The sequence below is a fragment of the Doryrhamphus excisus genome, linkage group LG12 (genome assembly GCF_037039965.1).
Source record: "Doryrhamphus excisus strain RoL-2023G ecotype Guam linkage group LG12, RoL_Dexc_Guam_v1.1, whole genome shotgun sequence".
In the NCBI taxonomy this organism is placed as follows: domain Eukaryota; kingdom Metazoa; phylum Chordata; class Actinopteri; order Syngnathiformes; family Syngnathidae; genus Doryrhamphus; species Doryrhamphus excisus.
The window spans coordinates 1,631,100-1,655,674 of record NC_136368.1 but is presented as its reverse complement, the minus strand read 5'-3'; the positions used below and the strand labels follow the sequence as shown (position 1 = coordinate 1,655,674).

General features: G+C 46.0%; 1 protein-coding gene across 2 annotated transcripts; it reads left to right on the top strand.

Annotated features, from left to right (window-relative positions):
- The first annotated feature begins 581 nt into the window (after positions 1-581).
- arhgef49 (Rho guanine nucleotide exchange factor 49) lies at positions 582-24,455 on the top strand. Of its 2 annotated transcripts, XM_058082333.2 has the most exons (8): positions 582-814; positions 12,715-12,821; positions 14,263-15,800; positions 18,178-18,385; positions 20,391-20,589; positions 20,747-21,336; positions 21,577-21,722; positions 21,956-24,455. In XM_058082333.2, the coding sequence occupies exons 3-8, from the start codon at positions 14,317-14,319 to the stop codon at positions 22,770-22,772; spliced, it is 3,444 nt and encodes a 1,147-aa protein (XP_057938316.2). In that variant the 5' UTR covers positions 582-814; positions 12,715-12,821; positions 14,263-14,316; the 3' UTR covers positions 22,773-24,455. The 2 variants fall into 2 exon arrangements, with proteins under 2 accessions (XP_057938316.2, XP_057938317.2); XM_058082334.2 differs by lacking the exon at positions 12,715-12,821.
- Positions 24,456-24,575: the final 120 nt, after the last annotated feature.

The window sequence follows — 24,575 nt, the reverse complement described above, 5'->3', positions numbered from 1 at the left end:
TCTCAACAGATTGACTGAAACTGCACATTAGCAGCAAAGGGACTCGTCTGACCTGAGAATAATCTCTCTTGCTTTCTTGAAACTCTTAATTAATCCGATAAACCTTAAACTCATGTTGAGTCTCCACTTTAGTGGGTGGGTGGGTGCATCTGCTGCCATCACATTAAAGGATCAACATGTGACAATTAGTGTGGTAGCGTCTCTTTGTCACTTTGGGCGACTTATATTCGGTTTGGGCATAGAAGATGGATATGGACACTTTTGTAGGTACGGTATATTATTATTATATTATTATATATTACACTTCATACTAGCATGTCCAATATGAACATCCTGCTACTGTAAACTGACCACCATGCTGCTATTGTTATCATTGTTATATTGTTATCTGCTATTGAGACACATTTACATTTTTTTAATCTTCAAAAATATAATAAACATTTTTGTGTTAATAATATCCACCAGTAGTTGTTTAAAAGTTGTTTTTTAATGTTTGGTGTAAGAGTAAGCACATGTTGTACAGTGGGAGGAAGAGGGTGTTCGGTTATACGAGGCGTCCTTAAAGGCAGCACAGTTCCCAAGGAGAAAGCCGCAAAGAAAGAGGTCGCGTGTTCAGGATCCTCCGAGAAAAACGCGGAAAAGCGCTGAGCTGTTAAGCTTTTTCTTCTGTTTTTTCGCGTCAAAACAATACGTCGATCTAGGCGTGTAGATGAGAGGCTTCACCCTGCGAACCGAGCCTGCCCGGTACCGGACCCAGACAGAACCTGCCCCTACGCCTCATGTGATGGAGGCGATGGACCACAACTAACTCAGAGTGAGTGTACATTTTTTTACATTTCGTACAAAAAGAAAGACTTTTTTTTTTTTGGAACAAATTTCCCCACTGAGGGACGAATAAAGGCATATCTTATCTTAAATGAAGCATGGTTCGATATAGACCTCTGCAGCCCTTCACCTATTGATCAACTATTGATCGATTGGACCAGCAGTCATTCAATTAATAATCATAATGATCATAAAAAGAGCACTGAAGACATCTTCAGAGGTCCTCAGTGTTACTAAGATAAAAGTAAAGAACAAAGACAATGCCTAGTGATGCTGTCAAACAAACAAAACGTGTATTTACTAATTTTATGAATGAATGAGTTCTTCATTTCATGTAACAATAATAAATAATATAAAAACATGTTTTGTGTTTCCAATGAAAAATAAAAAAAAATATGGACATACATTTAACAAAGTACATTGTAAAAAAACATGCTAATATTATCTTATATTTGTATCAATTCAGAGGGAAGAGATGAGACGCCGGTTAGTACATCACAGCATATCATAGCAATCCTAAGATACCGTGCATACAGGCCCCCGGCGGGTGTGAGCAAAATAGACACTACATCAGAGGGAGTCATTGGGATCTACCCGCCCACTCCATTTAGCGTAGAGCTTGCCTTTGCTGCTCAATCACTTCAAATGGATGGATGGATGGATGGATTTCCTGCAGGTGCATGATGGGTAAAATGGCTTGCATGCTCTGTGAAGCGACTGAATTTTAATGAAATGCTTTGTTGTTTCACACTGCTTCCCTCGGGGGCGCTCTGGAGCCTCTCATGAAGGGTTTTGATGGTGTGTGTGTGTGTGTGTTTACGTGTGTGTGTGCAGAAGCTGGCCGTTAGTGGAGATGCCTCAGAGGATGGTGGCGGCGTGCCAGGCTAGCTGCAATCGCAAGTCGCTCATGAAAACTAATCGAGTTGCGCTGTTTGCGCACAAAGCGCTTATAGTGGTCACATGACTGCAAACGGACTCTGTGAATAATTCCCAACTTATTAATTAGCTTCCATGTTCCAAAACAAGACTCAAATATGGTATATAGACCTGCATTGGATTGGATTTAGCACATATATATATATAAGTACACTGGAACCTCATTCCGGTTAGCGTGTTTTTGAAAATCTAGCAGAATTTTGCCTCGGTTTACAGACATTTTTTGGCTAGAATGAGTCCAACTGTGTTCGTGTTGGCATCCTTAGTTTGCTATCAAAAAGGGAAGTCAGCTACGTGACGTGGCCCGTCAATCATATCAGCGGTTGACTCTCAGAAATGTTAATCCAAAACACATGGATACAACTATTTCAAATGCATATAAATGAGGAACAAATGAACATTTAAGGTTGTGTTCACCTTCACTGAAGGATGAAAGTAACCTAAGATCGACACCTGCCTGTTTTGTCATGAGTTATGTCATAAATTCAATCGTGTTTCTCAGCTACTTTATGAATACGCTAGCACTAGCAGCTTTCTTTGGCTCCATTTTGGTTGATTTGGATTAGAAACGCTTCAAGAAAGAACTCATGGCAAAACAGGAAGGTGGTGTTCACGAGGAAGGTGTCGATCTCGCTACTACCTTGAGTCTTTTAGGCTTTCTGGAAAGTATTAATTGGATTTTACATGATTATATGTATTATGGGAAAATTGATTTGGTTAGCATCTGTTTTGGTTAGAGTTGGACCCCCTGATGAATTTATGCTAAGGAGTTCCACTGTAGTGTTGCTAGTTTGCAATCTAACTGGGTCAGCATCAGCTAAGGTGTATGGATGACCTTACATGGGTTTACAGCCTGTGTGTTGTCTGGTCGTGATTCCGCGTGTTGCCCTACACGGATCGAGAGAGACCAGGGAGGCGAAAGGTCGCGCCGCGAAACCTGCAGAGAAGCACGGCTTCCTGGGTGCCTGTCGGCACAGCGGGGCTCGTCGGGATCAATAAGACGAGATTTAATGAGACAAGTCGGTGTGTTGTTGTCAGACACGAGATAATGTGAAAGGCCCCCCGAGGCGCCGCGGTGTGTATTTACTCCCCTCGGCCTGTTGTTTGTTGCTCCATCCTCGACCTTAATTAGCATCCATTAGCTCATCGGCTGAGATCAGCTGCTTTTTACAGATGAGTTGGATCAATGCACTTAAGTCGTGTTATGTTGGGAGAACCCGACACAACCGAAACCAAATGTTGCATGCGACTTTCTCCAGAGACATACGGGGAACGGGTGATAAAATGGTGTTTGTTGACGTGGTTGTCCTCCACTTGTGTTAGTTTTTCAATTAATGTAAAAAAATGTACACTAAAACTTTGCCTCGGTTTGTGTACATTTCCTGGTTAGGGCACGATATGGCACACGTCTGTGAGTGTGACATGCTAACATCCTTGTTAGCATGAATTGCTAACAAAATGGCAACTCAAACCGGAAATCAGCTACGTCATCAGCAGTTGACTCTCAAAAATGTTAACACAAAACACGTTTTTATAGTGTTTTATAGTGTGTTTTTATATGGAAAACCACTTCCTGTTTTGTCATGAGTTATTGAATCAGTTTAGTCGTGTTCATCACGTTCTTTATCAACTTTCTTTGGTTCCATTCTGAAGACGGGAAGGTGGTAACAACTTGTGTTGATCCTGCTACCACGGGATCAACATAAGTTGTTACTGCCATGTTTGTATTGGACTGTACTCTCTTGTTTTTGACGTTTCCCTTCCAGCTAAAGCACACAGACAAAATGATGCCATTCATGATTAGTAACTCACAAAGTCAATACAAGTTTAGCTAGCTCGAGGGCCCAGTAGCGCCCGATTCCTTGTCTGTAACCTCTTGTTACTAGGCAGGATAAGCAAAGCGCAAAAACAAGTGACCCACCCGCTAATGAGAACGGTTACATGCAAGCCACACCCACAAGGAAATGATACTGCGCACATAATGATACCGCCCGTATACATTTATTTTGGAATGAAAACATCATTCCATATGATATTCATAAAATTAATATATTTTGTGTGTATTTCAAAGACAACATTAATACTATCAAAATGTCTCCATCGATAATAAAAATAGAAGTCATTATGGTAGAAAAACCCTCTGCTGCATTTAGCAGTTAAGACAACCTCATGCGGACACAAAATCCTCAAAACGTTCCGACTAATTTCCAGTCCGGCCTGCAGGGCCGCTTGAGCTCGTCCGTGCTAGCCTTGACGAGAGGAACGCCGCCACGATTGAGCGATGACTTTGCCGTGCATGTGCTATCTCCTGCTGATTGCAGCGGAATGTGAAGGGGGGTGGGGGGGTAAAATCCTGGGGAGATAACCGAACAACCTTGTCATTCCCGTGCAGGAGAAACTTCTTCGTGTCCATCCATCCTCGTCCCCTTGGAACAGGCCGTGAGTGGATGGAGTCCAAATTAGGATTAGATTGAGCTACTAATTAGTGGTGGATTGAGCTACTAATTAAGAGTGAGCTGCTCATACATGACTATACGGGTAAAAATATGCTAAAACGCTTACATTTGCTCCCGTATGATGCGTGAGGGATGTGGCCCACATCCTGTAATAATTTATCCGGAGCATTTGACATAATCCCTTCATTAGTGTGATTACAAGAACCTAAATTCATTAGTTTGACCCTGACCCTGTCCGCCGTCTTTATGTTGCCATCATGCAAATGCACTGCCAAGCGGCCAATAACCACGGAAGCTTCGAGTTTTTCCATGCCATACACGTCAACGTCAAGATTACACATCCAGATGTTTAGCAAGTCAATGCACTGGAAGACTGCATTTATATTTGCCTCATTTATTCAATGTTTGTGGCAAAATGTCCAATTGTAGGCAAATATATGAGACTATTTTGTGAGCATCTCTAGTGTATTGATGGTAGAATGTTGCATTTGCATGACTAAACTTGCCTTTTCTTGAACTAAAACAGCATTTTAATTGCAAAATAGCGTTTTAAACCAAGCTAGCATAACCTATTGTTACCTTGTGGGCAAATACAAGGTTTTAATGGTAAAATGTTGCATGAACAAATGACAAAACTAGCCTTTTCCTGACCTAATACAGTATTTTAATGGCGGAATATTGCATTTCCAGGTGAAATATAAATACTTGACATCTTTTTGTACCAAAATATAGCACTTTTGTGGCAATCGTTGCCATATTAGGAAGACTTTATATATGGTTTTAGTCCTGTTTGTGGCAAAATGTCCAATTGTAGGCAAATACATAAGATTGTTGATGTCTAAAATAGCATTTTTGTGAGCAACTCTAGTGTATTGATGGTAGAATGTTGCCTTTTCTTGAATTAAAACAGCATTTTAATTGCAAAATAGCGTTTTAAGCTAAGCTAGCATAACCTATTGTTGCATTGTGGGCAAATACAAGGTTTTAATGGTAAAATGTTGCATGAACAAATGACCTAATACAGTATTTTAATGGTGGAATAATGCATTTCTCGGTTAAATATAAATACTTGACATCTTTTTGTACCAATCATTGGCATATTAGGAAGACTTTATATGCGGTTTTAGTCCTGTTTGTCCCTTTGTGCAGTCGGAGGTGAATGATGAACAGAGAAAGGACCTTTACTCAAAGTCTTCCCACAAGGCATGAATTGTCCTAAATGTCTTCTAAGATAAAAAATGAAGATAATGGGTTCGGTGGTACGCTACAGTAGGTGACCTGGCGACCAACAGGAGTGTGTGTGAGTGTGTGTGTGTGTGTGTAAATAGGTCACACACAACCATGGAGGCGCATTTCCGTTATCCATTATTTAATTTTCCATCTGTGGCGGATAGGGAAGCAGCATTTACATCAGGTCAGGTGTTACGTAACGGAAACACACTGACCTAGTATATGTACTTTTACGTACAGTGCGCACATCGGGGGGGCGTGCACCTAGCGGCATCATACGGCTGGTTCACGACTCCATCCAGGTTCTTGAGCGTCATTTACACATCAGTCGGAGCGACTTCTAACGGAGCCTGCTGCTGCTGTCGGCGACAGGCAACGAGAAGACACAACACCGCACAACAATGACAACATCACTTGAGAAGACGGCGGCGAGCGAGGACACGTGGAGACGCCATTAAGAGACGACCTCGGGGGTCGTTGGAGATGCTGATACAAAAAAAAGACAAAGATATTTTTGCTGCATGAATGGAAAAGAAAGAAGATTCGAGACAAACAACAACAGAGAGTTGAGAAATGCCGGGGAGGCAGCAAAAATATTTCACAGAGTCGATATTTGAAAGGCCGCATGGAGGTCGTCTTCTGCCTCGGGAAGCAGACGGGGTCTCCACGGAGACCACTGTAGCGTGTTGAGGAATGCTGCAAAGTCAGCTGTTGGCGGAATAATAATAATAATGGTCATACGAATTATTATGATCCATCCATCCGTTGATTCTCCATGCCGCCAGCCAATCACAGGGCACATATAGACAAACAACCAGAGATTCCAACCCAGGTCTTCCCGACTGTGTAGCCTACGGGCTAACCACTCGTCCACCGTGCGACCAGTTATTATGATAATGATAGTAATGAAGATGATACTAAAAATAATGATAGTAATAATAAGTCAGACGGTCAGTCAGTCGGTCTCATTTACATACATGATATGAACATAAGTATTGAGACACAGCTCAATGGAGTTGTCAGCATGGTTGGGTCGTCTGTGGGAGCACTCACACTAGACCGGGTGCACAGCGATGGACTGTGGGGCGGTTCCCCCTCCCCCTCCCACTGAGCACCCGAGGAAGCCCGTTAGCCGGTCCCTTTACTGCAATTTATCAGACTCTATCCGACTATGGACTATTATGGACCAGTCTTCCCGCAGCAGGCTGGGAGAGGTCGTGTTGATCAGAAACCTAGTCACCATGCACCACATCGCCGGGACCTTGTTGACGTCTTTATATCATTAGGGGGTCTCCATGTTACCATAATCGAGGGGTGAAAGCAAGCTACGTTATTTCAAAATAGTTTTCAAAACATGTATTACACTTTTTGATACAAAAATACACTCATTTATATATGCGAAATATATTTCTGAGCACAATATCAAGACTTGATTGGTTCCAGACTCGACTGTGATAAGTGAATGTCCACTAAGTAGGATTCCATATTTAGGAATTGAATATTTTCATCATTACAGCATTTTACAACCTTCTAAATATGTTTTTTTTAACATTATCAGAGCCCTCTAGACATGAAACAACACCCTGTTGTCACCTTTACCGTCCTGTTAGCTTGGCGTGGTTTGGACTAAGCCTTATGGACCCCTAGTGACCAGAGCAGGATACTACATTTCGGCTTTGGGTTTGAACGCTCTCCTCCTTTGGCTGAGGTTTTATCAGACGTTCTTCCAGATGAATGGCCTGTGTCTGTCAATACGGATACTCATCAAGTATAAAGCAAATCAGCCAATAGGAGCAGGTCTTCGTGTATGGCGTTAGTCCCACACCGAGGTCCGGTTCACTCGACACCCGGGTCAACATGAGACGGGTCCTCGTGTTTGGATAATTCATGAGGATTCAATAATTGATGGTGTGGGTTCCTCGCTTGCTGTGTGGTTTAGTCGGCCATGTTTGCAGGAGGCAGGGGAACAAACAAAAAAGGAGCCGCTGTGCTGGTGTTTCCTCACTCCAAACCCCGATATACACGTGACTGGGGGTCAGAGGTCAGATGTTTCCCGTCCTGGTTCTGTCTCTACTATAAACCCCTAACCCTCAATTTCAAACCCTAAGCCTAGTCACAAATGAAATAAGTTTATTTGTAGGGATTTCCATTAGCGCGTCTAAAAAAACCCAAAACAATCCAAATGAAATTGGCCGATGCACAAAAAGCAGCAACGGTTTTTCTCCACACGGCCAAATTCTTGCAGGCTGTGTGACCCTCAAGTCGAAAAGTTTGTCACACACACACAACACCCTCCGTGTCAGCACGCAGGCCACACAGAGCGACTCGCTTGTCGGTTTCCATGCCAACCACGAGGGCCGTTCACACTGGAGCATGCTCAGTTGGCCCCTCCTGCTTGTAACAATAGCTAGCGCACACCCGATCACTACCATGCTTTACTCCGGAGGGAGAGGAGGCGGTGTGCTGTGTCGCTGCAAACACACAAAGTGAGTACACAAACGTCTCCTGGCTTTCCTTTTCCTTTGAATGCGTGCGTTGGGAAGGAAACCTTTGAAGAACCTTTTCAATGGTTCTTTAAAGGTTGAATAATTGATGCATGCTGGGAAAGATGGGGAAAGATGGGGAATGTCTCCTGGTGGAAGGTGATGCTCCGCTCGGACATAAATTACCTCGACCAGGTTGGATTTGGCTCTTGGTGGCGTCTCGACGTGGAGGAGAGGTTAATTGGAGAGGAGAAAGGCATGGTTGTTGAAGACAACCACACTGTACCCCACCGGGCACAGAAACACCCAGTAATGATGCGACCATCAGGTGCTCATTTAACAAAGTTATTGTAATAATTATTATTAATATCATAATTCCAGTGCTGTAATCCATCTACGGCGTTGATTTGTCTAATTTGCATAATTGACCACTCCACCAAACTCCCACCAGAGTGGAGATTTTCCAAAATGGCAGCTCAAGCGTTTGTGTGTAGACGGGTAAAACAGATCTTTTAGTGTTCAATCATAAGAAATGTGTGACATCTCATTTTTTACAGCTTATGAAGTCATCACCATATAACATTCACGCACGGATGATTAATTAATGACAGTGGTATGATTAATCACTGCGAGCTGGCCCTTAGCAGTTAGCACGTTGACTTCATGAAATCATCCCGAGAGTGACAGGTGACGCAGAAAATGAGTAAATTGGAAAATAAATGGAGTTCACTACGGCGATATCGATGTTATGGGAGATGGGGGGGGGCGGGAAGAGGTTGACAGTCGACGCTTCACGGCAGGCTAATCATGGCTGTCCTCTCCACTTTAGATAAAGACTACCCGGGGTTAGCAATTAGCGGTTTCCATCTGCCGGTGATAACAGGATGCGGAGGCACCTCCGACTGCCAAGTTCCTGCGCCTTTAAGCTGGCGAAGCAACAAAAGCACACTATTAAACACTAAACGCAGTGTTTACATTAGCGCTACATGACTTAAAAATACATGTTCAAACAAATAAACTTTAAGTCACTCCAAATAAAGAAATATTTTACACCAGGGAGGTGTAAAGATGCCTATGTTGACATCATGGGCATCAGTCCTATATTATTATACAGACCAGACCCATCAACCATCAGACCGAATCTACGGGAAAAGACCTGGTCTCCTTCAACGCCACAAAACTACCTGTTTAGACTTTGCCAGGGAGAATCGAACTGGGGACATTGAGAGGTGGAAAAAATGTTGTATTCTCTGATGAGGAAAAAATGCAACCTTGGCGGTCCAGATGGCTTCCAACATTACTGGCATGACAAGGAGATCCCACCTGAGACAGTGGGGGGAGGGGAGGTTCATCATGATCTGGGATGCTTTTTGGGAAAACCCACGCACGCACGGGGAGAACATGCAAACTCCACACAGAGATGCCCAAGCCCAGAATCAAACCCAGGTCTGTGTGGCCAACATGCTAACCACTCGTCCACCATACATAAATACTCATATTAATAAATGTAGCAAATATATATATTTTCTAGATTTATAGTAGAAGGTGGTTGAAATAAATATAAATATAAATATAAATATAAATATAAATATAAATATAAATATAAATATAAATATAAATATAAATATAAATATAAATATAAATGTAAATATAAATATAAATAGTGTTTTCCCATAGTTCCCACTATGGCTGGCCACTCCACGTGGAGTGACTCACTAACAATCACCTCATCGACCTCAACTTCTCGCTCCCACTCCAACCATCAGCGGCCCCAACGCGCCCACGTCACCGCTTTGTCTTTCTCGCCGCCGCTGGCTCATAGACGGCTGAATATGTGTGTGTGTGTGTGTGTGTGTGTGTGTGTGTGTGTGTGTGTGCGCACGTGAACGTGAGCAGATTGTTGATGTTTGTGTGGGAGTCGCTGATGTCACCAATGACAACACGCGGCAACGCAGCGATGCTCAAAAAGCTGTTTGTTTTTACTGTTGCTCCAGGAATTAGACCGAGTCACCCTGCAGGGTTCCCGGGATGAACAATCGATGGATTTGACGAGCATGAATGAAAAGGAAGGTGAAGTGAAAGACGGCAACAGTACAGGGTCTCTCATACGTTCATTCATGCTACAAATACTGTTCATTCATTCATTTTCTACCGCTTTTCCTCACGAGGGTTGCGGGGGTGCTGGAGCCTATCCCAGCTGTCTTGGGGCGAGAGGCGGGGTACACCCTGGACTGGTGGCCAGCCAATCACAGGGCACATATAGACAAACAACCATTCACACTCGCATTCATACCTATGAACTAACGTAGCATGTTTTTGGAATGTGGGCGGAAACTGGAGTACCCGGAGAAAACCCACGCATGCAAACCCTGGTCTCCTAGCTGTGAGGTCTGCGCGCTAACCACTCGACCACCGTGCAACCCTCTGTAAATATTTGATGATATAAAACTGAAGAAATGACCCTTTGATACAATGTCAAGTAGTTGATGTGCAGCTTGTATAGCAGGCTATTTTCTGCTGTTGCAGCCGTAACTAATGCTAAGCTAAAACTCAACTCTGAAGCCCCGATGTCAACGCATTTACAACAACACAGTCTTATTTAGTCTTAAATGGCTTGTTTGCTGTTATTATGTCCACTCTATTGGTAATAAGAGTGTAAATATGACTATAGGGGTGTTATATCATGTGTAGAGGGCTCTAATACATTGAAAACCATATTTAGAAGGTTGTAAACAGATTTCTATGCTCTACCTACCAAAATACACATTAATGGTTGTGTGTTGAGGTGTTTTAAGGGGACAGCAATTTGATTGTACACCGTTATACAAGCTGTACACTGACTACTTTATATTGTATCGAAGTGTTTTTGTTAGTGTTGTCCCATGAAAAGATGTTTGCCGAAATGTGAGGGGTGTGCCCGCTCTTGTGATCACTTATGAGCCTTCATCGATCAATAGGTGGCGCTGACACAAACACACCCAATGCATCACCTTGATATTGACATATTTCCAATCAGGCTTGTTTCCCTCTGTGATCGTTTAGTAATGACTAGCCTGACCGCTTCATCAGTCAAATGTGCCACCTCGAGCTCGCTTAGTAAGATTATTCATGCGCAATTAGCTCCATGGATGCAGGGCGAAAACATTACAATTAGCATCTCTCAGCACGATGCAAACAACAACCAGCTGGACCTAATGAAGTGGTCAGCAAGTGGGGATAAAACAAAGTAAAGAGATGTTCAAAGAAGGCGACAAGATGGCGTGCAGCGTCATCAGAAGCTCCTCGGAGCTCCCGTCTCGGCACGTTTCCTTTATCTTCGCAGCTAGGGCTCATTGCCGGCGATGGCGCTTATTTGCATAAGCGGCCTTCTTTGAAGTCTCTCAGTTGGATGCGTGCGGCGCTCCTGTGATGCTTGGAAGCTCCAAATACAAATCAGATGATATCCTTTCAGTCGGTTATCGATTTAGCTGACTGGACAACAACTATACCAACATAAACAACACAAATAATGGGCATCAATATACCAATTAAATTACAATGAAGACACCATGAACTACTTAGAATTGTCACATTTGGAACTGAACTACGTGTGTGCACGTGTTAAAGGATCAAGTTCAAGTGTGACCAATCACAGCGGAGTGGGTGTGTCCAGAGGAGTCTACAACTCAATACAAAAGGTCGAAAAATGAGCATAATAGGTCCCCTTTAATGCATTAGTGCCGAGTTCAATGTACATCTAAATCTAAATATTTATTCATGTAATTATTATGTATTTCTGACTTAATTATTAAGTAATTATTTATGATTTATTATTACTATTCAGGTATTTACAGGTTAGGTTTACTCATTTTTTATATTCTATCAAGCATATACAATGTTCCACTTGTTGAATGTTTAATGTAAATGTATGTCATTGATAAAGTTGGATTAATTGTATACTGTATTGCATACTTTCTTATGCTGCAATAGGTTCCATTTCCTGTTCTATGGTTATGAACACAATTTTTGCCAACCAGTAAGGTAAACACAGTAGCTAAAATACATGCTGCATATTGTGTAGTTTTATCACCCTGTCCATCACGCACCACCCCATGGATATGTGGCGCTATCTGCAGGGAGTCACGTCAAAATGACAGTGTCACTTGTCAGCAGTGTTCTACATCCCAGCATCCCGTCGGGGTTGGGGGGGGGGGTATGCTCTACTTTACATTCATGTCTGCTGCTGCTTTGTTAAGTGAGGAATCCACGTTGTTTTGTTGTCATGTGTGGGAGAAGATGTGAACTCTAATGAGATGTTCCGTGATTTCAGGTTTTCGTTTGGACAAACTAAAAGCTGTGTTTCAATTCCAGTACTTCCTACAGTCTACACTGTGTACTTAATGTCATTATAAATCATTTATTAATGATTTATTATGACTACTTGTTTAAATCCACGACTGTCCTTGCACACTTACTGGGAATGATGATGGTAATATTTACCCGAGTCGTACTCTCACCATTTTGACTGTTTGAGTGCGACATCAAGATGATACATTTTACCTTACTAAGGCGAAGTGCAATTACGGAATCGATAAACAGACAAAGCTCTTTTGGGTTTGTGTTGGGATTGAAGAAAACGCTTTCTGCTTCTCTCCAGAGAGAAACTAATGTTGTAACTGTCTTGTCGTCTAATTACATTTGCAAAAGAGGAGCGGGTTAGGTTTGGTTCTATGGTGTCAGGACGCATGTGCTGGATCCGCGCAACATCATCAGCGCCATCATGTATGTTCATTCTCCTCATCCAGGCCCTCGGAGATCGAGATTGAGGTGGAGCAGAGGAGGTGCTTTTTGGGAATGAGAGTCACCGAGCCCCAAGAAGCGGCAGTGTGCAGGCTGGATGAAAAAAAATGGGGTAAGATAAGACGGTCCAGACGTGGCGTTTGCCAAACCCGATCCTACGAAACACAACGCCTGCTGTTAGGTAACCCCAACAAAGCCAGGCGAGGCGTTTTATACCTGCTGCCATGTTGTACCAAGGTACATCACACAAGTACACCACTGAAAGAGCCAATACAACAACTGGAGCTTGGTGGTTTCAAGACCCGCTGGGGGTTCAAACATAGAGAGAGGCCAGTGCATTGTACCCTTGAGCAAGGAACTAACCTATCAAACTGAGTTAATTTAAGTGCAAATTAGTTAATTCCTGGTGTCAACTTTTTTTGAGCGGTATAGAGTGGTTAGCGCGCAGACCTCACAGCTAGGAGACTTGGGTTCAATTCCACCCTCGGCCATCTCTGTGTGGAGTTTGCAACCCTGCGCACGCGTGGGTTTTCTCCGGGGACTCCGGTTTCCTCCCCCATTCGAAAAACATGCTAGGCTAATTAATTGGCGACTCCAAATTGTCCATAGGTATGAATGTGAGTGTGAATGGTTGTTTGTCTATATGTGCCCTGTGATTGGCTGGCCACCAGTCCAGGGTGGACCCCGCCTCTCGCCCGAAGACTACTACTGGGATAGGCTCCAGCACCCCTTGTGACGCGACCCTTGTGAGGATAAGTGGTAGAAAAATGAATGAATGAATGAGTACCGCCTGTATCCCCCCTGCAGAGGGCGCCCATCTGACACACAGAGCCTGTTTAAAAATGAGCTGATAAATATAAATATGAATAATTTTTCACTCTCATCCATGAAGATTCTTCCATTAGCCTGGCCTCTCCGTGCCTCGGAATCACAGAACGCCAAGACTCTAAAAGAAGGTTGATTTTAATTATTGGCCTAATGCATCTTGGATGAGCCCTCCGAGGCTGCGTTTCATAACCGCAGCCTAAACCTCGTCTGAGATGCCAACGGTGGACGTTTCGGTCTTATTTGTGGTCATTAGTGTCAGCGGGGTCTGGTGGCTAAAGCTAACATTGCTGTCATATTAGAGCAAAGAGCCGAGCCAAGCATTATCTTCATTACATGCCGCTTCTCTTAACGTCGCCCTCGTTTCCTCCCTCTCTCCGTCGCATCTCCTCCTGACCATCTCCTCCTCTCGACATCACACAAGCAGGGCAATAAAAGGCTTTTATTGTTATTCTTGCCGCAGACGGAGAAGAATGTGCCATTATTCTAATGAACACGCTTCCTGAGGCAGCCGCTTCACAGCTTTGTTTGCACAGTGGACTATTTGAAGATCTCTAATGAACCAATGTCCCAGAGCCAAAACCTGTTCAACCCCTCAACACGATTCTAGATTCCTGCAGGAACCCTGGCCTCCCTTAACCGTGAAGACATGGCGGCAACATTGTTAGAAGGCTAAACCGGACATGATCACGTTTCTGGTCTGATTACTTCATCTCATCTTCATCTAGGCTACAGATGTGGACACCAGCCGACCGCGACTGTGAGGGACCCGGTCCAAAGCCATGCCAGATGTGAGGTCTCCACCACCACGTGACTACCCCTCCACCGCATCCTGCATCGCCGCTCCGTCCGCCAGCTCATCCGTGAGCTGCGTCCCCTCTCTAGTCATAGACATGGAACCCTGCATCGCCAACCTCCTCCCATCTCCCGACCCCCTCTCTGCCTTCCCTCGACACAGACATGTTGCCCCCCACTACCATGGTCTTCAGGGGCCTGCGTTCCCACTTGTGGCCAGGTGTAACAGCAGCACCCTTCTCAATAACTTGGGTTGGAGGCATTGCTCCGGAAGGCAAGGACCTCCGGGAATGGTGCTGGAACAAAGACGGTCTCCAGACTGCTGCGTCCAAGCAGGAAGCAGCAGATCATACAGGAGCATGGAGAACCTGAACTCAAACTCTGTATCTGATTCAGGTCTGAGCTCCTCCAGCGCTCCTGCATACAGGAGTGTGGACAGCGAGTTTATTTTGCGCTGCACCTCCCAGAGTCACTGGTATGATGGGCCTCCGGAGGGATCAGTGGTGGGGGGTCCGGGCCTGGTGCCCAACCCAGAAAGCCTGGCCTACTACCCTCGACATGGACTCCCAAGAAAGGATCTACCGCTCCTACCGCAGTTGCTTTTCCCTAGAGGTGTGGATGAACTGGATGCAAGGAAAGGCCTGAGGGAAAAGCTGCGCCTCCAGAGTGCAAGATCCGGGATAGAGCCTCTCAAGTCCCTCCCATTACGGCCTCATGTGACCACAGATGCTGGGGAGGGGGTGCCTCATCGTAATTCAACACGGCCAGTGTGCGGATTACGCATAACCTGCCCAGAGGACATCAAACAGGAGGTCCTAAGGCGACTTCAGCTGCGCCGGCAGAACAGCAGCCCAAACCTGGCGCTCCATAGCACCCCACGCAGCCCCACAGTGCTTCACGCTTCCTACACAACCGACAACCTTTCAGGCAACAACAACGGACCTCATTCTGTATCGGAATTCCAAAATGGGCCTGTTGGCCGTCTTTACATCCCGACCTTTGAGGAATTTAAGAGGATGAGGCAGAAGGGGAGGGAGCAGAACCCGGAGTCCACAGCAGGTTCTGGTGTACAAACCAATCTATCTCCATCTGAGGACCCATGTGGTCGACAGAGAGGGGACTCGGATGCAGACAAGAGCACAAACGGAGTCACGTGCAATGGCGCCGCCACAAGCTCTCCAATCCGCACGGGCCCGTCTCCTCGTTCACCCCTGAAGGCAGAGGATAGCACAACGAAGCCAAGATCTCTGCCAGCAGGTCCTGATGAGGATGGTAACGGACGGCGCAGGAGGTGCAGTCTGGAACCAGCGGGGTCAGTTCCTTTCCCTCCCAGCAGGGCGAATGGGGAACGCCCCTCCTCCTGCTGTCCGGCGCTACTTCTGGAGGGCACGGACCTATCCAGCTATGGAGCTAAGATCTACAAGATGAAGGATGGCCTCATTGGATCAGCCCTGGACCTCATCAAGAAGAGGTTAGTCTGAGGGGGGGAAGGGGACCATTTCACATTCAAGAGCTTTATACCTTAGTCAAGTGCCGTTTGTTGGTGGGCCAGGTCGTTTTCAGGGTTTTAGGACCCATTTCCGTGAAACTATGAAGGTACCACATAGTCCAAGGAATGTTTACAATCTCTGAGTCCAGCTAGAAAGCGTCTTTTTTGCATTGACCACAGTTTAAGTGCGCGGGTGGGTGAGTGTTATCTAGTTTGAGAAGACGTGTTGCATGTTGTGTTATCGACTTCTCACATTTGTGGCGAGAACAGCAGTCGAAGCTGGCAGCGGTGTTTGTGGAGGTGGATGAAGAATAGTAAACGGTCTTTCCTCGCTGTCGCCCAAATAAACAAACACAATTATTCCTTATTTCTAAAATGACAAATACTTCAACTTGTTGATATAGTTCATCTTCAAACAGCTAAAATAACGCACAAGGCTAAAATTAGGCAATTAGCTAAAAATGTCATCCAATGCTTCTCTACAAGAGAGGAGAAATATGATCTCAGGGAAGAAGTACATTTGAAACACTTCTATGCTAGGACTACGTTATGCTAGCCATAGCATTTCAGTATGTGGAATCAAACTATGGAATGGATTGAGTAAGGAAATCAAACAATGCACAACGATGAGCCAATTCAAGAAACAATACAAGCAGTTGATGTTTGCTAAATACAAGGATGAAGAGTCTTGAACCAGTCATGATGTGCTATATATATCACTATATTGATACTTACTATGGTACCCATTATGGCATTGGATGCTCATATCACCTCCTACTTGGTATGAGGTACATTATTAAAAAAAAAAAAAACTGTATTATGGAAAGCAGGAAGTGAACAAATGTAACAGTTACTGATTGTAAAAGTACCAGATGGAGGGGTAGGATTTAATAAGCTTTGCTTCTTCCTACTCCTTTTGGACATGTGGAACTGGGAACTGATTATGGGATGCACTCAATTGTAATCTGATGCATGTTCAAATGAAATTAAACCATTACAATTATTATTTTATAGTTCCTCACTTGTACTTCAGCACAGTCGTTTGCTGCTGTTGTTTTGACGCTGATGCACGGTTGCAGTACCTAAATTAGCCGGCTAACAAATGTGTCTGCTGTTGATGGGTATGAATAAGGATGATTTGCTGACATATTATGATATTTAACACATATGCTGATGCATAACAGCTGTCAATGTTTGGTCATAATTGATCATCTGAGATCATCGTGCAGTAAAATGAGTAGTCCAGGCTGTGTCTTAGTCCAATAATATGCCATCTATTTATTACACCTGAGAGCATTTCTTTTTTTATGCAATAGAAACTACTGAATGGGTTCCAACAGCGGCAGAGGAGGGAGTGTTGTGATTACTTGTCTCAACTGGAGGCACACTCGGAGGGAAATATAGTCAATGAATTAGAGTGACATGCGCATTAGTGGAAGTGACAAACGAGGTTATTTCAGCATTAAATATGGCCGTGTTAAGATGTAATCAACTTGCTACAAGTTATTACTTTTCATGCAGGCGTTGGCAGGCGTGACAGCCAACGCTAAATTGGAATGAATGTGAAAGCGCCTGCTGAAAAGGAAACAGACATGAGGTTGTTCAGTGTTCTGTGTGCATTATAGGTACAAGTTAGTACCTTTGATGATTATATTGTGCAACGTGGTTCATCTTGAAGATGTCCATCCACCCATCCATTTCATCGTGTACGTGGTGCTGTGACGAATTTGTACATTTTCTGAGCTATGAGCCAGTCGTTTCTTTGCAGTGGAAAAATAAGCCAATAAGCCGCCACCACCACGAGTGGTTTGGTCAACATGACAGCAGATTTCCCCTGAAAAGTTTGTCTGAAAAGTGTTTTTTTAAGCGGAGAATAGCATCCATTTGCGACTACAATGGCGAGTACATTCATACAATGCAATGATCATGGAGATGGCGGAGATAATGAGGTGTTTGAAGCAGGTGCAGTAAATAATGGAGGACCGATACCGGGTTGTATTTCTCTGCTGTGCTGCAGACAAAGGAATTTGGGAAGTGTGACACTGCCGAGTGTTTGTTGTCTATAAACAGTGTCCCTGTAGTCCAGGACTTCAGGTGCTAATGTGGCTCATTACCGTCCCCCGGAGAGGAGGACTGGGGGGTAAGATGCGGTGTTTCGGGGGTGGGGAGCGAGGGAAAGAGGATGACGAGCGGGATAGAGGAAGACATAGCCGGCGGAAATGTGTGAGCATCAGTGGGATGCGGAATGATCATCAGGGATGATGTAAGGAATCCCTGGTTTGACTTTCCTTGACTTCCTCCCATCCTCGCCCTCTCCTTCCCTCACCCCGTCTTCCCCTCGTCTCCTCTCCCCTACCAGCTGCAGTGCAGAGATCTCCTCCGAGGCCCCCGTCAGGCTGTCAGCTGACCGGGTCGGAGACATCGCCTCCCCCCGCGCCGGCCGTCAGCCCTCCGCCGTTGCCATGGCAACCCCGGCCACCACAGCCTGCGGAGGAGCCGAGGTTGGCGACGAGACGCCTGCAGCAGCGGGAGCCGCAGGAGGAGAAGAGGAGGAAGCGGGAGAATGCGTAAGGATTTGCCTTTTTCCTTTGCATGTCTGCATGCGTGCATGCGTTTGCCGCGTCTTTGCTCCGCCTGTCAACGCCATCATCTCTCGGTGTTCAAGGATGGCGGGGACACGCAAAGGGGACTGCGACAGAGACGTGCGTGTCTCTCGCGCATGCCGATGCAGAGCTTTGTGCGGAGACGGGAAGGACATAACGGATACTTCCACCAAACATCTCCATGTCTGAGAACGCTGAGAAAAGAATAATTAGGATTACTTTCATCCTCACGCCCCCCCCCCCCACTCCATCCTGCAGCAGCTGCTTAGCTCAACGCTGCATTCCTGGAGCCAAACGGTGCACAAAAACCATTAACTCGCCATTCCCAATCCAAGGAAGCAGGCAAGGTTATTTTTTTCCCAAAGCGTCGTCTGATTAAGTCGCAGTGGAAGACGTTAATGTGTTGTTTACGGTGCCGCTTGTTGACAGTCGGAAATAAGGCAGCATTATGTAATCGTCTTGTCCCAAAATAACAGCTTTAGCATCATTTTAGGGGAGCGGTAATGGGAACGCCGCACGGAAAACAATGTCACTTGAGGTGAGTGGACAGGAAATCTGAGGAAAGAGCTTTGTCAGGTTTCCGCTCATGGACGCCATACGGGGGGGCTGTTTGTCTATACGTGCCCTGCAAATTGACTGCTGACCAGTCCAGGGTGGACCCTGCCGTTTCGCAGAAAGTCAGGTGGGATAGGCTCCAGCATACCCCCGCGACCCCATTGAGGACAAGCAGCATAGAAGATGAATGGAAGGAGTAGAGTTACTTCAAAACATGAACTAAATTCAGTTTCAAATCAAATAGTATGAAAATAGCTTTTAATGGGTCAGTTAAGCTAAGCAGATCGTTTGCCTAAATTAACATTTTTAAGCAAAGAACAAATCTAAATGAACTAAAATAAAAATATAAACCCATTCAAAGACGTTATGTAGGCTTCTAATCTGGTCACTAGGGGTCAGTCATGTTACTGATGATCGCCTGAATTATCTCACAACAGGCACAATAATCCTTAACACGGGCTACTGAAGCGGCCGTTACCCACGCCACTTCCTGTCCGCCGCTCCACTACCGTACACATTCATAGCAACACACACTTTGACTTATTTAGTCCTATTATGTGTACTATATTGGGTATACAAGTGTAAAGGCGGAAAGTCCAGAGGCCTGTATTTAGGTCATAAACAGGTTTTCCATGCTTTAACTACAAAAATATTTAATTTATCAAGAAGGAGCTGAAATAATCGTGTGTGGCTAATTGTGCCTCCATGACAGTCGGAAAATCAGACGCAGCAGCATCGTCCTTTGCTCATGAATGTAAAGTGAAAATGAAAGCAGGACTACATTCAGTCCTCTAAACATTGGACAAGTTAAATGTGGAAATGGCATCACATAATTGTTGCGTCATCTGAGGGCGGGGACAAGCTAACAATCGCAGTTTGGTCAATGCGTACGCCCAAGTTTTAGAAAGTCTGCACCCTGGCCGGAGTGCCAGACTGCCAACCTTCTAACTGGTGTGTCAAGACCTCCAGGGATGGTCCTGAAGTGACGTCTACATTGCAGGTCAACTTGGAGCCGTTTAGAGTAAAAGTAAGATGTCCAGAATTCTTGCTCCTGTCGCTTTAAGAGAACCCCGCCTTCCGAAAGCCAAGCGGAAAATGTGATTTGTGACTCCCGTCCGTGCCTGATTAACCCTCAGAGCTCGTCAAAGAAATTCTTGTGGCTCTCATGTTGAGGAATTCTTAGCTTGGGCTTCAGATGAGTGTTTGCTTGAGGAACGTCTCAAGTTGAGATGTTTGGGTCCGTCACGTGACCTTAGCGCTCCGTCTTGCTGTGAAATTTGGATTCTCAGGAGCTCTCCAAATAGTCAAAAGGGATTACATAACAATGCAAGACATCACACAGGAAGACTCATCTCCTGAGTGCTGGTTCGTCTGTTTCCATGACAACACGACTGACACGCGTCCTTCCCATCAGAACACGGCGCTAGGCTGCAGGCGCTCCAGCTCGGATGCCGCCTATGAGCTGTCGCAGACGCTGAGGGCTCAGCGCGAGTGTCGCCTACGGCCGCACTACAGCGACCCCATGCCGGCCGACGCCTCCAAGCGCAAACAGCTGGAGATGAAGATCGCTGCCGCCGCCCATACCCACACTCATCGGCGGGAACGAGACAGCGGTGAGTACGCCCCCATGTCGGGTCTGAACATGGTCCTGACCATGTATTAAGTTATCTTTCCACCAAGTCAAGTTTATCGGAAACGAAAAGCCTGATCTGGAATCAGTGCCGACGACATTGGTTACACTGTGAAGGTCATTCGGCGCTCTCTTATCAGCTCCAGCAGCCCTCCGCGGCCACTCAGAGCCACCAGGCGAGGAGCGGCAAGTGGGTCTGAGTGTCACCCGGACCAGGCAGCACCGCTGGAGTACCATCAGCAGCCTGAGCGCCGACAGCGGTGTCGTGGGCCTCAGCGATGAGCGCGAGGACGAGGACAGCGAGCCTCGGCGTCAGCGCCGCAGTCGCGGGGCCGAGGTGGAACGGGTGGACAGCGGCATCGGCCCGGGCTTGTCTCGCACCTGGAAAAGACCCTCCGCCTCACTCCGGAACTGGGACGTGCACAGACCGTGTCTGGACTGCGGGCGGCGGGACGAGACCTCCAGAGAGCGAGGAGCGAGCATGTGCGAGCGATGCTGCAAGCTGCGTACTGAGCGCAAAGAGGCTCTTCTGGAGTTTCTGAACACCGAGACAAGCTACGGCGAGGACCTTCGCATCATCAAGGAGGAGTTCTACTGCCCCATGCAGAGCGCCGGGCTGCTGACAGCTGATCAGCTAAATGTGGTCTTTGCTAACGTCCAGGAGCTCATAGACGTCAACGACCGCTTCACAGAGCACCTTCAGGACAGCATCGACCAGGCCATGGACCAGGTGAGCACCATCTCATCAGCTTTGTTTTTCTTGAATGACACGTTAGGTTTTCCATAAAAAATGGACTTCCCAGTTGATAAGATCTTCGAGACTTGATCCTAAGACCGAATACCGCACGGTACCACATCAGGGATTTGACTAGCCCAAAAGAGACTTGACTTAAAATGCTGAGACAAGGACTTTAGTCGCAAGTCTGGTTGTTGCTCGATGGATGACCTCCTGGCTAACGTTTGGCCTCAGGGAGACGAGGATCTGCTGACGGTGTCCATCGGAGAGATCTTTCTGGAGTTTGTCAACATGCTTCCGGCCTTCCAGACCTACTGTCTGCAGCAGTCCACCTCGGTCAACATGCTCAATGCGCTGGAGAAGGAGAAAGAACTGCTCAGGTACTTCCTCTATTGGTCTCTGTGATGCGGGTCCATGCAGAGGTTCTCTGGTTTCCACCACGTCTGTTCTGTGTGATTCCTCATGGAAAAGTCAGGAGGTTATCACTAATTCAGAGGATCCTCTATTTTGAGCTGCGATGGTTGCTATTTTTAGGCTGAGCCAAAGCTCACCCGTGAGTCACGTTGTCCCGAGTATTCCCGCAACACATTCACGACACTTTTCTCTCTTCCAGGATCTTCCTGGATGTTTCCCAGAATGACAACACAGCACTGCGTCGAATGAACCTGCGCTCCTTCCTCATGGCGCCCCTCCAACGTGTCACCAAATACCCACTCCTGCTGAGCCGGATCATCAAGGTGACTCCCGAGAACCACCCGGAATTTGCACGTCTACGCGAGGCCAAGTGTCGCGTGGAATCCCACCTGGAGCACATCAACATGAAGACCAAGCAGGAAGGCAACGGGGTCTCGTGGTCGCTGCGATCTTTCCGTCGCGACAGCCGGAAGAATCGGGAGGTCATAAATATCGAGATGCGAGAAGTGTCGATGAAGACAGTCGGATGGGCGAGGGAAAACACACGCTTCATCATGGAGGGGCCGATCCAGCTTTCCCAACCGGCAGATGGCCAATGGGTGAAGAAGGGCACCAAGGCTCTGAAGTTCCAGAATGTCCAGAGTCTTCTGATGGTGAGGACACAACGGGCTCCAGAAGGCCAGGGGCAGAGTGCCGAGCTGGGAGACGGTGGCGGAGAAAGCATCCAAGACGGAGTTCTGGTTCTAATCAAGGACAAGAGCAGCGGGAAATTCGCCGTGATGAGGGAACCCATCCACTTGGGGAACTGCGTGGTGTCCATGGACCCGGAATGTGATGACACCTTTGAGGTGCTGGACATTCGACGGGAGTCCTTTGTTTTCCGCGCCTTAGACAAGTCTCGCACTCAGCACTGGTTCCATCAGATAAAGCGATATACTCGGGACTTGGGAACGTGGAGGAAAAGACGCAACGCTTTGCCCAACATCATGATCAACACCAACCAGAGTCGTTCCTGAGACCGAGCATCCAACTGCCTTCCTTCCCTTCGTGATAAAGAACCCCAAACTGCAAAGCTGCACTTTGGAGCGCCACCATGCTGCCGCCTCTCTTAAGTCCGGTAAAGCCTCTCCTTGACTTAGAAGAAGAGAATAGCACTTTTTTTAAACTTAGCTACGGCCGATCCACATCATCATGAAATCACTCGTGGAGACCGACTTTTCAAAAATGATCAAATACTCGGACAACCAAAAAATGGGGCTGTGTCGGCCATGATTGTAAAGACTGTTTTGTCCTCATGAAGAAGATCTGTATTTTCAGTACTAGTGTGTGTGCTGGGAAGCATGACTGAACATTTTTATACCAGACTGTGATGGACTTAACTGGAGTTTACAGACAGACATGTTAGCGCTTTGTGTGTTTCCTGTTTGTGGTCGCCCCCACCCCCCACTTCCCGTGTATATGCCGCCACCTAGTGCACTCTGGCGGCAGAGCAACATTCACTGCCACAGATTTGGTAGAGCCTCTGGGAGCGACTTGAATGGAAACACAGCAATAACCGGTCAGTTCCAATCGGAGTAGCCGCTTTATTCCCCCAAGACTCGCTTTGCTGCCATTTTCCTGCTTCTTGTTGCTGGTCTCCCAAATCGGTTCCGTGTTCTCGTACGTGCAATCAAAGTCGAGTCGTGTTTCAGTTTGTTGTTCAGCAGAGTTTTTCAACCTTAGTCTGTATGAAATGCTAACTTTTGGCACCGCTTGCTGGTGTCATCTGCCGTCTGCGAATGGACCGCCATCATGAAATTAGATGATGTCGATGGTCCTTATTTATGTTTGTGACATAACATTATTAGATTTATTATGGTAATGGTAATGGTTTTACCATCAAGAATCCATTACCATAATAAATCTAATAATGTGGAGATCAGATAATGTTATGTTTATTATTACCCCCAATTTTGATGTACGCCCATACGAATCGAGTACAAGTACCTTCAGGTCAAAAGGTCACATCGCTCAGGCAGCCTCAAGAACGACCTTGTTTTCACGTTTAATAATCGCTTAATTTGCTTACGATTAAGTCCAGACCATATCAACCGGTCTTGATACGGTTCCAGCCTCCAGCCAAAGTAACCAACAGTCAAATACCAAATTGAGATGGTTTGAAACCAATTCCTAGTCGGCCTACTCACTTTTGATTTTCCAGAATCTAGTTTGGAGTGTGAGACCCTCCCATCTGTTTGGAATGAGCACCAGCTTGTGCTCCTTGGTTCGGTCCATTCGGTTATTGGTGAACACGGTAATCAAACTCAGGTGCAGACCAAATCAAGCAGTACGTGGTCTTGGTATGGTTCCATACTCTAAATCACAGAACTGGCAAAGAAGCAAATCTGGATTGAGCCCAAACCTGGGCATACACTGTGCAAATTGAGACGGTTTTGACTTTTCACTGGATTTCAATCGGACAACTGAGGTCCAGTCTTCTCGAGAAGCATTTGGCAGCTTTCCACAGATCAGGTGACCTATCGGACCTCTTGAGACCAAGTCTTTCAAATCTCCACCAGACACGGATACATGGGAACAGGATTACAGAGGAGAATTTTAGTGTGGGGCCGCACGGCGGTCGAGTGGTTAGCGTGCAGACCTCACAGCTAGGAGACCCAAGTTCAATCCCACCCTTGTGCATCTCTGTGTGGAGTTTGCATGTTCTCCCCACGGGTTCTCCGGTTTCCTCCGACGTTTCAAAAACATGCTAGGCTAATTAGCGACTCCAAATTGTCCATAGGTATGAATGTGAGTGTGAATGGTTGTTTGTCTATATGTGC

Bases quoted from the DNA above. Each gene is read 5' to 3' on its own strand.
- arhgef49 (XM_058082334.2), top strand. From the start codon at position 14,317: ATGCCAGATGTGAGGTCTCCACCACCACGTGACTACCCCTCCACCGCA. The intron at 20,590-20,746 runs GTGAGTACGCCC...CTCTCTTATCAG, and splicing joins TCGGCGGGAACGAGACAGCG to CTCCAGCAGCCCTCCGCGGC. The intron at 21,723-21,955 runs GTACTTCCTCTA...TCTCTCTTCCAG, and splicing joins AAGGAGAAAGAACTGCTCAG to GATCTTCCTGGATGTTTCCC.